Source organism: Botryllus schlosseri, chromosome 3 (assembly GCF_051294905.1).
Source record: "Botryllus schlosseri isolate E-star chromosome 3, Bs_hap1, whole genome shotgun sequence".
Lineage (NCBI taxonomy): Eukaryota > Metazoa > Chordata > Ascidiacea > Stolidobranchia > Styelidae > Botryllus > Botryllus schlosseri.
Window position 1 is genome coordinate 8,989,924 of NC_137238.1, and position 14,441 is coordinate 9,004,364.

Below are 14,441 nucleotides of genomic sequence, written 5' to 3' on the forward strand. Positions count from 1 at the left end.
GTGTCCATAAGCATCGCTGTTATGAGTTTCTGGTGTCGTAACAATATAATATTATAACCGCATAGACTTGTGATTGTAAGTGTCATTTGAGCAGGCGGCAGTCGCGAAGAGACGAGGTCCCGAGCAATGTTCCCTCTAAGCTGCGCACGTGCGCAAATGCGCAGTGCTGAAACGGTCTCTGCGCACAGAAAATCTAAGCTGCGCACAAAAAATCCGAAGTGATGTTTTTTTTAGTCGTTGCGCACTGTTGTCCAGGGGCCGCGCAGGCGCGCAGACTCGTGAAAAATAGAGGGAACATTGCCAGGGGCAAATAGTGTTATCGCTGAAGTCTGAAACGAAGGTACAAGTGCGGCCCGCAAGGGTAAATATTGCACTCCGTGAATAAATGAGAATTTGCAATCACGGGCTCCTCACGAAATAGATTTTTTCTTTTAGTATGGTCTCGTACGCGTGAGCGATACTGATATCATTTCAATAGCGCATTATTTTCTGGGAATGGCAAAATAACATTGTTTACCAAAGTTGAGCTAGCTCGAAGTTACTCTGCGAGAAACTAACGAATAGTATTCTCCGCGTGGCATAAACTTTGCGTAAGATTTACTCAGGACCGGAACCCCCCAATTGGAGGGACCGCGCTCAAAGGGGACCCAAAATTATTTCGTGAATTAACATAAATCATGGTGTATTTTTTTTTTAACTTTTCAAAAAAATTTCCGCGCCATGCGCCATTTATTTTTGTCAAATATCTTGATTATTGCGTACCCTTTCCCCAATTAAAAATACACATCATTTGTAGAAATGGGAACTTGGGCGTCGGCCATTTACCGCGCCACGACGCACCAAGACATGTGAAGTTATAGACTATGTAACAAACGACTCCGAAATATGCGCCAGAACGATCAGCAGCGAGAGTACCTTGGCCGAAAAGGACTGCCCTTGTGCTAACCGAAAACTTCGATTTATATACAATTATACATATATGTTTAATTGTCCATAGGCGCCTAACGGCTGGCGCTAAATACTCCTGTCCTCGCGATCCGAGTCCCACAACAAAACAAATGCCATATCGAGGGAACATTATTTCCCAGTAAAGAAATACCAATTTGAAATCGTGAACGTCATTATAGTTTAGTAGGTTTGGGCGATTTCAATATCTTTTGACATAGCAAATAGGAGGTCGCGAAATAGCATCATGTAACGAAGTCATTATACCCAAATTGATAGCAATATATATGCAATTCCCGATCATATTGACCGATTAAATCTTGAATGATATAATTTTTTCGCGCTTCGCGCGTATGGACGAAGTAACCATATAAATGGGCACCCAATGTCGATGTTAAGCACCGGCAAAAGGCGCATGGGGCGAGGGGGGTCTGCGAAGCCCCCCAGAAGTTCGTTTTATCACCCTATGGGGGCCTGGTTGCGCACTGTTGTCCAAGGGCCTGCGCAGTAAGTTGCCGTGTTTGCGCAGAGTCGTGAAAAATTAGAGGGAACATTGGTCCCGAGCCCAGTAACAACCGCGATCCCGTTATTGCTACGAGTATACGCCGTAACGGGGTCGCTACAAATTTTGGCGAGCACGCCAGGACCTTGTTAATCTTTGTGATTGCCGCTGCTGTGTAGGCCTATGTTGTGTCGACTATCATCGTGTGCTGGTATATCGTATATGAGAATTGAGAAGTGAAGCTTTTCGGGCGAACGTTTCGAATAGCTATATGCCTTATTATGACGCGGTGGCCGCGTGTTCAGTGGTTTCGTTATGACATAAACAATGGGAACGAGAGCTCGTACTGGTTTGGCTACTACCAGAGATGAGCGGATTTGGAATTTCGATGTCCTAATCCAATCTAAATCCGAAACTTCAAATCCAAAACCTAATCCATAACTTTTTCATATTCAAGTCCATGTCCAATCCTAATCCGATTCCAACTTGAAATTCCGAAAAAATGCTAATTTATGCAAGGGAGGGGTTGGAAAATTTCTTCCACAACCAAGGATTCTCTTGATTTAAGATAACTGAGCTTAGGGCTGCACCTCTCATGTTCATTTGAACCGAGTGAACCATAGTGAAGTGTACTATAAGTACATCAATAACTGATTTGAATAAACTTTGTCGCCATTCGCCACACGACATATTAATCTCCCAGAAAATCGGTAAATCAAATCCTAATCCGTTCAGAAAAAAATCTTTTATCCTAATCCAATCCAAATCCGACAAAATTTCAAAAATCCTGTTTTTTCAAATCCCAATCCATGCTCATCTCTGCCCAGCAAATACTGGTACAGACCAGGAATGCCGAAAATCCGTTTGTATTAGGGCGTGGCGGGAATGTAAAAATACCCTGCCTTGTCGACTCGTTTCAGCGTACTTCCAATGGACTGCGGGATGGTGCATAGTCTATCTTTTCAACGTACTTTCAACACTCTGCGAGACTGTCTTTATTACGGCGCGGCGAGAATGTAAAAATACCCTCCCTGCCTTGTCGACTCGTTTCTACGTACTTCTAACGCTCTGTATATTGCCTCGGTTCAACGTACTTCTAACGCTCCGCAGGACTGTCACTACTGCCGGCAAATCTGATTTCGGGAACACACAAATCATAGCTTTGAATTACTGTTATTAAAAAATTCAAACGAAAAAACAACAACTTTCATTTCAGTAAGCTTAATAACACATATCTTCTTCACCTTGATCGTCGTCTGAAGATATGGTGTCTCTTATTTTCTTTTTTTTTAACAAACCTCCTGTAAAGATAAGACATAAACACTGATTAGCAAAGGCATTCATTCAGACTCCAGGGCATAGCAATTTTTTGGGGGGATGGGAGGCAAAAATTTTATGAGGTGATATGAGGATATGAAAAAATAGACTAAAAAACTATGGTCGTGGGCCCTGCTTATTCGTCAACGTGGACTTGGTACCTCTCTGACGGTTACATATCGAATTCGCTAGTTCCTCGACGTCATTATCTGCGCGTTTGAATGTGATTATAGACATGGAATTTGGACGGTAATAGCAAATAGATTACCCTCATTTGTGACGATCTGTGTGTCCCGGCCCGTAGCGAACAGACGTTCTGAAGTAGCTCCGTTTGGTTGCAAATCATCGTCGGTGTGAAAAGTGGTATCGTCCTTTGTTTGCGGCTCTGGTTGAACTGTGGTCGGGGTTGGGGTCGGTGATTCAAATGATCCTTAATCAACAGTTGCGGTCAGATATATGACGTTATAATTTGTTAGGACTTTACATACCTTCATTTGGAGGAACGTTTGACGCGGCCAAATCCGAATATAGGTCGTCATGTGTACTAGACATGGCCGTCCCGAGTATTTTGCTGCACAGAATCGCCCCGGCAGCCGCCCTCTTAGTTCTGCCTATCCCGTCATAGTGTTGAGTCGCCACCTCCGTACTGTGCAACGATGACATCGCGACATGATATTGTCCCTTGTCGTCTAGCGAACTCGCCATCGTCGCGACTATTTTACGGAGATGCTGGTACGTTAGGCGGACTTCGTGGCGACCGAGATATTCGACGACACAAACCGACAAATTTCGGAACGGCTTGCCGTTCGAGTTTTGCAACGCGACCTCCTCTCGCGACAAATCCAAGTCTGGATTTGTTTGCTTGCAAATCTGAATTCGAAAAGAGGTTTGAGACCACTCCATTACACGTTCATATCTTCGTAACACCTACCTGTTTGAATCGGTCATAGTCTTGTTGACCCATTACTAACAAACCCTGATTCGAAGGGCACTTGTTGTAGTTCACCTATACGACTAACATCGACGGATCGTCAACGGAACGGACCGCGTGGCCAAGCTCATATCCTGTCACTCTACGGAAATATAACAATCTCGTGCCACTTCCGAGTCCAACCTGGATTATTGTCGCGGCCAAGCAATCGCGCACGTTTTCGTCCGTTATCGGTTGATGAAGGTCTCTTTTGAAGGTTTCGCTTTTGATCATTCTAAAAAGAACACGCCTATTAAACTTCAAACTGTACGATATTTTAATTTTAGTACGAACCTTTTGATATTCGGCCAATTTTTATTGATGATATTCATGTCGAGAGACAAACGTTTCTCATGCTAGCGCTTTCTCCTCATATTGGTCGCTCTTGAGTACGTGGCAATGATTTGTAACGCTCTCAGTTGGTTGTCCGGTGACACTTTTTCCGATATCGCCGGATGCTGCAGACGCGCAAATTGCAGAAATCCCTTTAGCGACGTCAGGGTATTGAAAATCGTGCTTGCGGACAGTCTTCCATCGGCGTTACAAATATACGTTACTAATTGTTCCGGCTCGTCAACCACAAACTTCTTGAAAACCGATTTCAGTTTGCTGACGACCAATTTTGTGTTTGCTTCGTCAAGCGATTGCACTTGGCGATGCCTCTCGTACCTGGAGAGTAGCTGTAATAAACGAATCAGCATTGTTTCGGTAACCAAAGTGACACATTACTATCAGAGTTACTCACACTTGAAAAGTAGGACTCGAAGGTCAACTTTTGAAAATTTCCCTTGTAGGTGTCGCAACCTACCCCAAAGCCGTCACGTATTCTATCCGAATGGGTAATCCTCCAGTGCGTTGCTATATAGGCTGTGGCCACTGATCTCGAACAGAGAGCACACCAAGACTGTGGGCGGCATTGCTTGATGTCTTGCCTGGGCTCGCGCAAGGAGCGAGCAGACCTGCGACATGTCATATTTATTTGCTTCTAGTTGTTATAAATACGCCAACGACAATCTTACTCTTTAATTCTGTCGACCGACCACTTATGAACGTTCCGAAGATGCCTCGTTCTATGACCTTTGGTCTGTATATGGCAGATTTGACATCTGTCGAGTCTGATTCTTTTCCTGGGTCGAATTGTAACAGGATCGCTACAATAAACGATAAAAAATTATTAAAAATCGTTGACTCCGAGATACGACGTTTCGACGTATAGCTCAGCTCGTTGGGGGCCCAGACCCTCACGCGACCCATCGTTGGAAGCAGTGCAACGAGACAAATTCGGGAATTATCCGAATCGGTTCTACCGGAGCTGAGATATGTCCGGTTAAAGCGCACCAAAATCGGGCCTTTGACCGGCTCTGGAGGGCTTGCCTTTGGTCGGATCCGAGCAATTCCTTCGCCACGCGTCTTTAAACGTGGCGGCGAACGCCCCCAGTTGATTTAGAACGAAAAAAAATTTGACGGACCTTAACTTTTTTTGATCTCGGCCCTGTGTTAAGAGATAGGGATTTCGGACTTCGTCGTTTTTTGAGAAATTTTCGAAATTTTTTTTCTCTTCAATCCCGGATTTTTCGCCACTGTTGGACTATACGCGACCTGTAGAACAGGCCTAGGTGGTTTAGAACGAAAAGAAAAAGTGGTGCTGGATACGGAGTGACCAGTATGATTTCACGAAAGTATCGGTGAATATAATTTAGGTTGAGGGTTTGCGTGGTTCCGTTCACACCACATTGTCGCCCTTCGTCCATATCAAATAATTCATCACAGTATATATGGCTCATCATAACCTTTGAAACTGATGTTTCGCAATCTAGCATTTACTTGTCATATCGTAATCTAGCATGTCCATGGCGTGTCCAAATCTGGAAAAGTGGACTCTGACTTTTTTTTAGTTTTAGAGCTGTTTTAGCATACCACCTTCGAAACTTTCTGGACTAAAAACATGAAATACATCTTCTACTTTTAGAAGTAGTATTTATATTTCACTTTCAATTCCCAGTATCATATACTTTGAGTTATAATTATTATCAGTTCTTTTGTCTGGATAACATATATGTTGAAGCATAAAAGCAAGTGTAGTAATGCCTTTAATTTCTGTAAATAAAGCTACACAATATGGCATTTTTACGGTCCACCATGTTTTTTATTAACGCTTTACTAATCGCGCAAAGTGTTTACACCGTATCCTATACAACTTCTCCGTATTGCTCATCGACTGAAGTACGGGCCTTATAATATGGGGAATGGCGCCATACCCTGCTATTTTCTAAAACGTGCTGTTCGAGAAAACAGAGGATTAGCATCGCATTTCCGTATCAATACTATCAATTTCATCCCATGACAGTGGCGGCTCGTCCTATAGGGCAACTGGGGCATTGCCCCACCTAAAATTCTGTTCAATAACAATTTAACCATTTATAGACGCACAGCAATCAGTATATACCGAGATCACAGCGAAACCCGCATTATTCTTGTGCTTTCGCTAACAAATGCCCATACATAGCGAAGTCTCTGCGAAAATCGAATTCTCTTCTGTGTTTCCGCTTTGTGAATGCCTAGCCGGGGCTTGCCCCGGTAGCGCTCATAACAAGCTTTCACTATCTATTCTCTCAAAGCCGCGCACAATAAAGAAACGGTGATTTACTCTCTCTTATTCGTAAAATGGCCGAGCAAGTGGGGCAACTATGCCTGTCGCCCTTAAGGTGTAATGTAACAATCGTATCTATATCTGAACTCGGTTACCATGATATGCGTTGAGTCGACCTTTGCTGGTATATGTCGATTATGACGGTGTTTCGCACCATGATAATTCTTGAAACTTGGTATGATATGTCGTGAAGGTAGTATTTAGCACTGCTCCAAGTTTCAGGCTTGCTACTTAAAGATAAGGGTAGTAATTTCGTTTCCGAAGTTCAGTGTGTGCTGATCTATCATGTACATTGTACAGCAAACAGATTTTACTCAAAAGCCGGCATTGGTCTCCATTGATTTTGACGTTCCATACCGAGATCGGTCATGACATTTGGCCCTGACCGCTGTAACAAGTTTTAAGTTTGTCACTGAACTATGTGGGTGGTAATTTCGTTTCCATACCTAGATCTGTCATGAGCTTTTGCACGGTATGTCTTGATTTTAGTATCGAACGCGGTGCCAAGTCTTAAAGTTGACGCTCAATGATTGAGGCAGTTATTTCGTTTTCGAGGTCGAGTATGGTAGAGATGCGCGCTGATCTGATACTTAGCCTACCCACATCATTGCGGATCTCACGCAAAAGCCGGTGTCTGTCTGTGCTAATCTAGTCTGCGTTCCATAACGAGATCGGTGATGATATTTCCAATGGTATATCTCGATGATCGCATGAAACAGCTAACTAAGTTTCTCGGTTTGCATTCAAATATTCACATAATTTTATGTTCGCCAATGTGCATTTCACTGTGAAATTGTGGCCTTCAAACCATTTGCTTACAATCCCCTGTCAAATGCGATAGCTATTTCATTTTCGATGTCGGCTAACAGCTGATCATTCGATCAGCCTATTCCTCGATCTATTTTACTCAAAGTTCGGTGTTCGTCTGTTTGTATTGATTTTGACAGTGTACCATGCCGGAATGGGGTTATGAGATTGCGAATGCTACTTCTCGATGATTTCATGTAACAGTATACTAAGTTTACGGCTTTCATTCATGTATTTATTGATTAATATATTTTCCAACGGCTATTTCGCAGCAGACTTATAGACAGTAAGCCGTATGTGTTGCGTCACAATCTCTAGTTTCAAGTCCAAAATGTACTATGTTCAGGCCGTGTTATTTTTGGCATTTCAGGAGCCAGATGCCAAAACTGCCAAAAATAACTAATTTTTGGCATATGCCCAAAATAACACGGCCTGCCAATAGTGTATTTCTTTCGTGGTGCTGTGTTAACAGGACCGCATTACAAGCGAGAAGAGCGTGTGTGAAGGGCAGGTTTCTTACTCTATGGGTCCGGCCCATCCATTAGGGGAGAAAGCATGGTGTCCTAAATGGTGTGGGCACAGCGAGATTGAACGGCTGACTGCATTTGGTTTACGTCATACTTTCCATTTGTCCAAAGGCAATTTTACGGCCATTTTTGACCGGCTTGCCGAGCGCTAAATTTGATAAAACGGGTATCAATGGAAAGCTGCCGCTGTACTGATTGCTAAAATATAAATTGTATTCTGCTCATGGATCTGGAACCGCTAAATTTAACCACGATTTATGCATTGTGATCGAGTTGAACATTGTGACACAACAAACAGTCCGGCTATTTCTGAGCTGCAGTCTCGTTTTGCCAGACAGCCTTGTTGCGTTAATGTTCTCAAACAAGCTAACCTTCCCAGGACTCTTCCATGTGAGTTGGTAATATTAAAACCATCCGACATGACAAAAGTCCTCCTAAAATATATCGGTAGACTGATGGAGATGGGATGGTCGCGCTACAAAATAGAATGTGTAGAGAGACAACACAGGGAACTCCTTGAAAAGTGTCGGGAAGAAAATTCTTTCCGCGATGAGATCGATGGCAGTAGCGCAGTGATATCTTTTCATGATGCTTGGAAGGCGGTTCTGCCCTCCGAAATTTTGAAGCTCTGAAAACCTTTTGTGGAGGACTGGCAACATTCTTTCTCTCAACGGCTGCTGTTGAAGCCGATATTTCCCAGATTCGTTGGGCGAAAAATTAATTTAGGAGAAACTTTGCTGACCTGAGTTTGGAAGCACTGTTACAGTGCAAACAATTTAAGTCTATTCAAAGGCTTAAACGATCAGGTGTTGAGCGTGTTTGTTAGGCTTCTCATTCTTTTTGCTTAATGGCGCCGATTCCGAATGGATACTGCACATTTTGTGGTTTCGTTTGATCTTATTAACCTATGTAATCGCCGCTAAGTTTTTTCTTCTTATTATTGTTTGTTGGTACTGATTATAGGTGGATGCTGCACAATTTTTGGTCTCTATTGATAAACTGACCCAAATAAAGCGTTTTTATGACTAATTCGAGTCTGAAAATATCTATTTAGAGGTCGATGCCAAAACTGCCAAAAATAAAAATTGAAAAATGCCAAAAATAAGCTATTTTTGGCAGTTTTGGCATATGCCAAAAATAACACGGCCTGACTATGTTGTTCCGAGACCGAAGTTCCGAGGCTGCTGTCCTTAGTTCTTCAAAGACCATTCAAATTGATGTTCTGGATTCAATATGACAGGCCCAATCTATGAGATAACAATTGCGTATGTGTCCGAAGTCGTTGACCTTTGCAGCAGGCTTACGCAATCTCTCGAGTTCTAGTCATTGGAATTAGTCTGGTCAAGTCAAGTGCGAACATGAATCGTATTGAATCTTTGCTCCGTACGTAGGCTAGTTTACGCAGTTGCCTTTAGAGCGAAAATTAAAGGTCTAGAAATTGTCCAGTCCATTGATCCAATCGTACGCCGGGTACCTCCGCTTTGGTTGCCTATCACCTGTTCGTAACTCGTAACCACCAGCTCAGTGGTCGTAACACACCAGGATCGTGTACGAAACACTTTCGGACGGCCTATCGATTTGCGTAATCTCTAACTCTACCATGAAATCATAACGCATGCTACTAAGGATGACCTGATAATTGATTCGTGGCATAGGGACGATTCTTAGTTCACGTACATTTTGTAAAATAATCCTTTGATTAAAAATAAATGAATAAAACATTTGTTACCACACTTCAAGTCACGGCTCACCGGCAAACCTCTCGCGGCACCTACGTTGAAATCACTGTTGTCGGGAAATTCATGTGACCATCATAAAGTTACTTTTTTACGTTGGAAAACGCCATTGTGACGTCATGTTGATAAAAGTCGCTCGCAGCCCTTGCCCCACCACCCGATATTGTCACGAGCCGCCACTGCTCTCTCTGCTCATGTATTCAGATTTACCGGTAAAGCTGAGTGAGGTGTCTTGGAAGTTGTAGGGCCCGTAAATAATGATTGAACATATTCGGACGGACCCGTGGGTATAATGACTTCGTTACGTAATGACATTTCGTCCAGTCCATTGATCCAATCGTACGCCGGGTACCTCCGCTTTGGTTGCCTATCACCTGTTCGTAACTCGTAACCACCAGCTCAGTGGTCGTAACACACCAGGATCGTGTACGAAACACTTTCGGACGGCCTATCGATTTGCGTAATCTCTAACTCTACCATGAAATCATAACGCATGCTACTAAGGATGACCTGATAATTGATTCGTGGCATAGGGACGATTCTTAGTTCACGTACATTATGTAAAATAATCCTTTGATTAAAAAAAATGAATAAAACATTTGTTACCACACTTCAAGTCACGGCTCACCGGCAAACCTCTCGCGGCACCTACGTTAAAATCACTGTTGTCGGGAAATTCATGTGACCATCATATTAAAGTTACTTTTTAACGTTGGAAAACGCCATTGTGACGTCATGTTGATAAAAGTCGCTCGCAGCCCTTGCCCCACCGCCCGATATTGTCACGAGCCGCCACTGTCCCATGATGTGGACGAATACTTATGCTATCGAAAATTGGATACCTGCTGGTATGCATCAATATGAATCAAGCTCGTCACCTATCGCATTGCTCAATTTGCACCCGTTTACAATCCATGTGAACGAATTAGGATCGTTTTCATAACTACTTACCCAGTAAACACATTACAGACCAAAGATGTAGAAAGCGGAGTCCGATATAGTAGATGATATTAGAGCTCGGCAGGTAGTAGAAAGGGGGATTTTGTGTCGACTCAATTCAATGTCTTTTCCATGTCCTTCAATAATGTAAATATTATGTAGATGCTACAGCCTTTAAACATGGTGAGTAGAATGTAGATCCTACATTAGAAGAATATCCTGATATAATAACCTGTTTTCTACCACTGGGCATAACCTGATCACGGCTGCGTACACACACACACACCACATTATCTACTACATATTAATCACATTTGCGGTAATTTATTCCAAAACGGAATTGGCAAGTAAATAATGCCGGTGTAAAAAATGAAACGAACGAAATTACTTGTAGTGCCGAGTAGCAATGAATGAAACTATGAGAACAGTCAGTAATCAGAAGGTTTCATCGTCTGATGATGATAATCCCTCTGGCGTTTTCTTTTCAACACCCTGCAGAAATAAAATGAAAATGACGATTATTAGCTAAGACATTCGTACTGCGAAAATGGCAGAGGTAGCGAGTAACGAATGACTCCTGCATTTTTTTCGCCCATACTTACTAAAATTGATTTGATTCTGGACTATTTCCACTCAAGTTTTTTTTATTATATTTATTGTATTTTTTATTATTATATGACTAGAGAACTGGCTTCAATCGCCACTTCTACTTGATTATCAAGATCAACGATGACTACTTCAGCAATCTTTGAAAACACATTCTGTCAAAAATGATCAATTCAACAATCCAAATGAATCAGTTATTTGGCAGCTAGTTGGAGAGATATATACTCAAGTCTAGGAAGTGGAATGATACTCTGCCTGGAAAGCTGAAGACCTAACAATATTGTGTACAGAGAACAAAACATTTGAGTGGCTGCACTGGTATAGACATTAACAAGTTATTAGAATTGACAGCAAGATAACCAGCAAGACATTAAAATGAGAATTGGTGCAGTTTCTTAGGCTGTAGCGATACTCAGCCAGGGAAGTAATTGACCTAGCAGAGAGCAAAACGTTGTAAATAAAGCGAGCGAAACCTCCGACAAATGATAAAACATTAGAATCGACAGTCTTACTAGAAGCAAAATAACAATCATGAGGGGTTAGAGAACAGAAGCCGGGAAGTGACCATCAGAAATTACTGAATACTGGCCGAACAGATCCATGACCACTAACAAATGGTCTTTTACTATTCAATATTGATACCAAATGACACCACCCCTATTTCACCGCAACATTTAGCAAATACAGCGCTGGAGTCAACCTTATATAACCGCTAACCAAACGCCCATTAGTTTTCCCACCTACTACTACGCGCTACGCGGATGGAAATACGCATTAAAGCAAACGGACGCGACTTGTCACACTCTTGCTATTTCTGCTCCTTTTTTTTCTTCGTTCCTCTTCTCTGTCGCTTCCGCTTCAGGAGAGAAACAGTCGGCCGCGTTTACGGATCGTGAATTCCCGGCTTAATGGTGATTCTTCCTCCAATGGTCAGCACCTTGAAAATTGAGAACAATGTTGTTGCAAAATGCATGACAATTTGAAAGTTACATCATTCTAATTATTCCAGTTATGGCCGTGAATCGTTACAAGTGCGGTAACCATAAGAATTATTACTATACTTCAACTACAAATACAATATATTGTATAAAATAATTACTAATTCTTTTACGTTGATCGAGTCCCAAATAGATGAAATATGTCAAAAAAATTGCTAAATTTTTTTGTATAATTTGACAGATTCCGAAATCTTCTCAAAGTGCACCTTTCAAAAATTTGATATCAAGACTCCCAACATTTTACAATTCGAAGTAGGATGGCTTTACCAATACAAGTACAGTTTGTATCGCAATTAACAATTATGTAGAGAACGCTGCGAGACATGCGAGTAGGCCTACCCTAAAACGTTTCTCTGACATGGACATTAGGGCTCTTAAAACAATGACTTTTTTTCTCAAATCGTTCTGGCTACTTGATAAAATTGTTAGATCTTTTCTGAAATCGTTCTGGCTACTTGATAAAATTGTTAGGTTACCTAATTCAAGCCTACACACCAAATTTGGTTCAATTCCAACCAGTAGCCGCATTGCTACAGGAAAAGAAAGTTTATATTTATTATATAAAAATTAATAGAAAAAATTTGAAAATTTTCTGTTCACCCCATGAAAGTGTTAGGTTATGTATAGAAACGATGTTCATCAAATTTGGTTCGATTCAAACAAGTGGAAGCGGAGTTATTGCCATCGAAAAATTTGGACTTGAATAAAATAGTATTTACGGTGGGCACCACTATAATAATAATAAATAAATAAAGAATTGTGTCACGCTGTCATACTGTTTTACGCGGCCGTTGTTATACACTGCATTGTTGCTGTGCTCTGGCTCCATTGATGTTATTTCTAACATTTCGACATTAATGCGTCATAATTCTCCATCTGATTTTGAATTCAACTCTGTTTTGCTTCCTTTATCGTGCCGGTAGCTCTTTAATTGGCGCGCAAAAAGTTCTTCGGGTTTCAATAACGTTTATTATGAAGGTACTTTTGAAAGCAGTATTAAAATTTTGTACCACCAACCAGTTATTTAATTACTATTTATCTTCAAAGTAAATGCTCATTGCATGAAGCAGGGTTGTAAGACTCGAGTCACGATTTTCTGTTGACTCGACTTGACTCAGGTCATCTTCTCAAAGTACGGAAATGACTCGACTCATTGCGCATGACTTGAGACTCAGACGGCCAAGACCGACATTTCATGATTATTTCAAAGAATAGTACAGCAAATCGCTATTGGGATTTTGCCTATTGATACTGGTATTTGAAAATGCTGCCAGAAACTGCTAAAAGTAAGGAAAATTCGTATATTATAAATGCGACCCACTCGATATCACAAAAAAATATAATAAGTTGGTTTAACAAGACCTAAATTGGAAACTAAGCAGCTAACACAATGAATTATACTCTGGCTCGAGTCATAATACCATAACTCGGACTCGGCCCTCTGCTCGCTGACTTGGACTTGACTCGGTGGTGAATTGAAAATGACTCGAGTCAAAACTATAAAAGTGAAATTGACTTGCGACCCGGAGCCTTGTGACTTGGTTACAACCCTGGCATGAAGCCTCAATAGTTACATGAGTGGGGTGACTAGACAAAGAACACAGTCACATTTGCAGCATATCATGAATGTCTCTTACTATATGTGATCTTGTTCAAATGGAGGTTGATGAAAGTGTATTTCCCATTCTTTCCGACTCTGCTATAATTACACCAGACTGGCAACCTTCATCATGATGCTTCTTGCTGACTGACCAATATTGTCGCCGCCAACGGTACGAGTGCAAATGTCTGATATGTCAATATAGGAACAGAATTAGTTGACTGTTCATGACCGTCCACGCTCAGAGTTGCATCTCAAAGATGCTAAAATAAGCCTAAATATAATCCAAGCAATACGATTGTCCACTTTGACTGACTGAATTTCTAAAAATAATAAACATAACACCTTGATAGTTTCCACATCTTACGTTTATATATACCGTCTGCTATCGGCACGTTTATATATACCGTCTGCTATCGGCACAACAAAGTATTTAAAAATAACAAAACAGATTCAACATACCACATATCTTGCAAAGGCTTTTGCTTTCATTCAATATGTCATCAAACTTCTTTAAATCCTCCTTTGTGGCGAGTGGCTTTGGAATTCTTCTAGGATCAATTCCGATATCGTTTTATCATATACAATCTATGGTGGAATAAAAGTTTCGGATAAGTTCTAAAACGAACACAATTTTCCACACAAAAGTCAATTGCCACACGAAATGTTAAAGGCTACGATCCCATTTTACAAGGTATGGCGAGGTAACGTAGTTGTACGTTCCATTATAGCTAAACACCAATGAATTGCGGGTTCGAGCCTGACACGTCGACTCCATAATTCCTACCGAAGTGTTGGCCGTTTATCTAGGCTCCTCCTCGCCATCTGATCCGCATAGCCATGT

At 41.5% G+C, this 14,441-nt stretch overlaps 1 protein-coding gene and 2 long non-coding RNA genes across 3 annotated transcripts in view; 1 reads left to right on the top strand and 2 right to left on the bottom strand.

Moving 5' to 3' along the window:
* Positions 1-840: 840 nt before the first annotated feature.
* LOC145434891 (uncharacterized) overlaps positions 841-14,441 on the top strand; it is a 75,522-nt gene continuing 61,921 nt past the window's right edge. The window contains exon 1 of the long non-coding RNA XR_013913620.1: positions 841-1,478. This is a non-coding gene — a long non-coding RNA (uncharacterized LOC145434891). The remainder of the gene's footprint in view (positions 1,479-14,441) is intronic.
* On the bottom strand, positions 2,882-4,379 carry LOC145435373 (uncharacterized). Its single transcript, XM_080312649.1, has 5 exons — positions 4,029-4,379; positions 3,696-3,969; positions 3,253-3,634; positions 3,033-3,194; positions 2,882-2,973 (listed from the first exon to the last, which is right to left on the bottom strand). The coding sequence occupies exons 2-5, from the start codon at positions 3,726-3,728 to the stop codon at positions 2,882-2,884; spliced, it is 669 nt and encodes a 222-aa protein (XP_080168775.1). The 5' UTR covers positions 3,729-3,969; positions 4,029-4,379.
* LOC145435729 (uncharacterized) lies at positions 11,407-14,206 on the bottom strand. The gene is made up of 3 exons (XR_013913980.1): positions 14,060-14,206; positions 13,635-13,785; positions 11,407-11,936 (listed from the first exon to the last, which is right to left on the bottom strand). It is a non-coding gene; the product is annotated as an uncharacterized LOC145435729 (long non-coding RNA).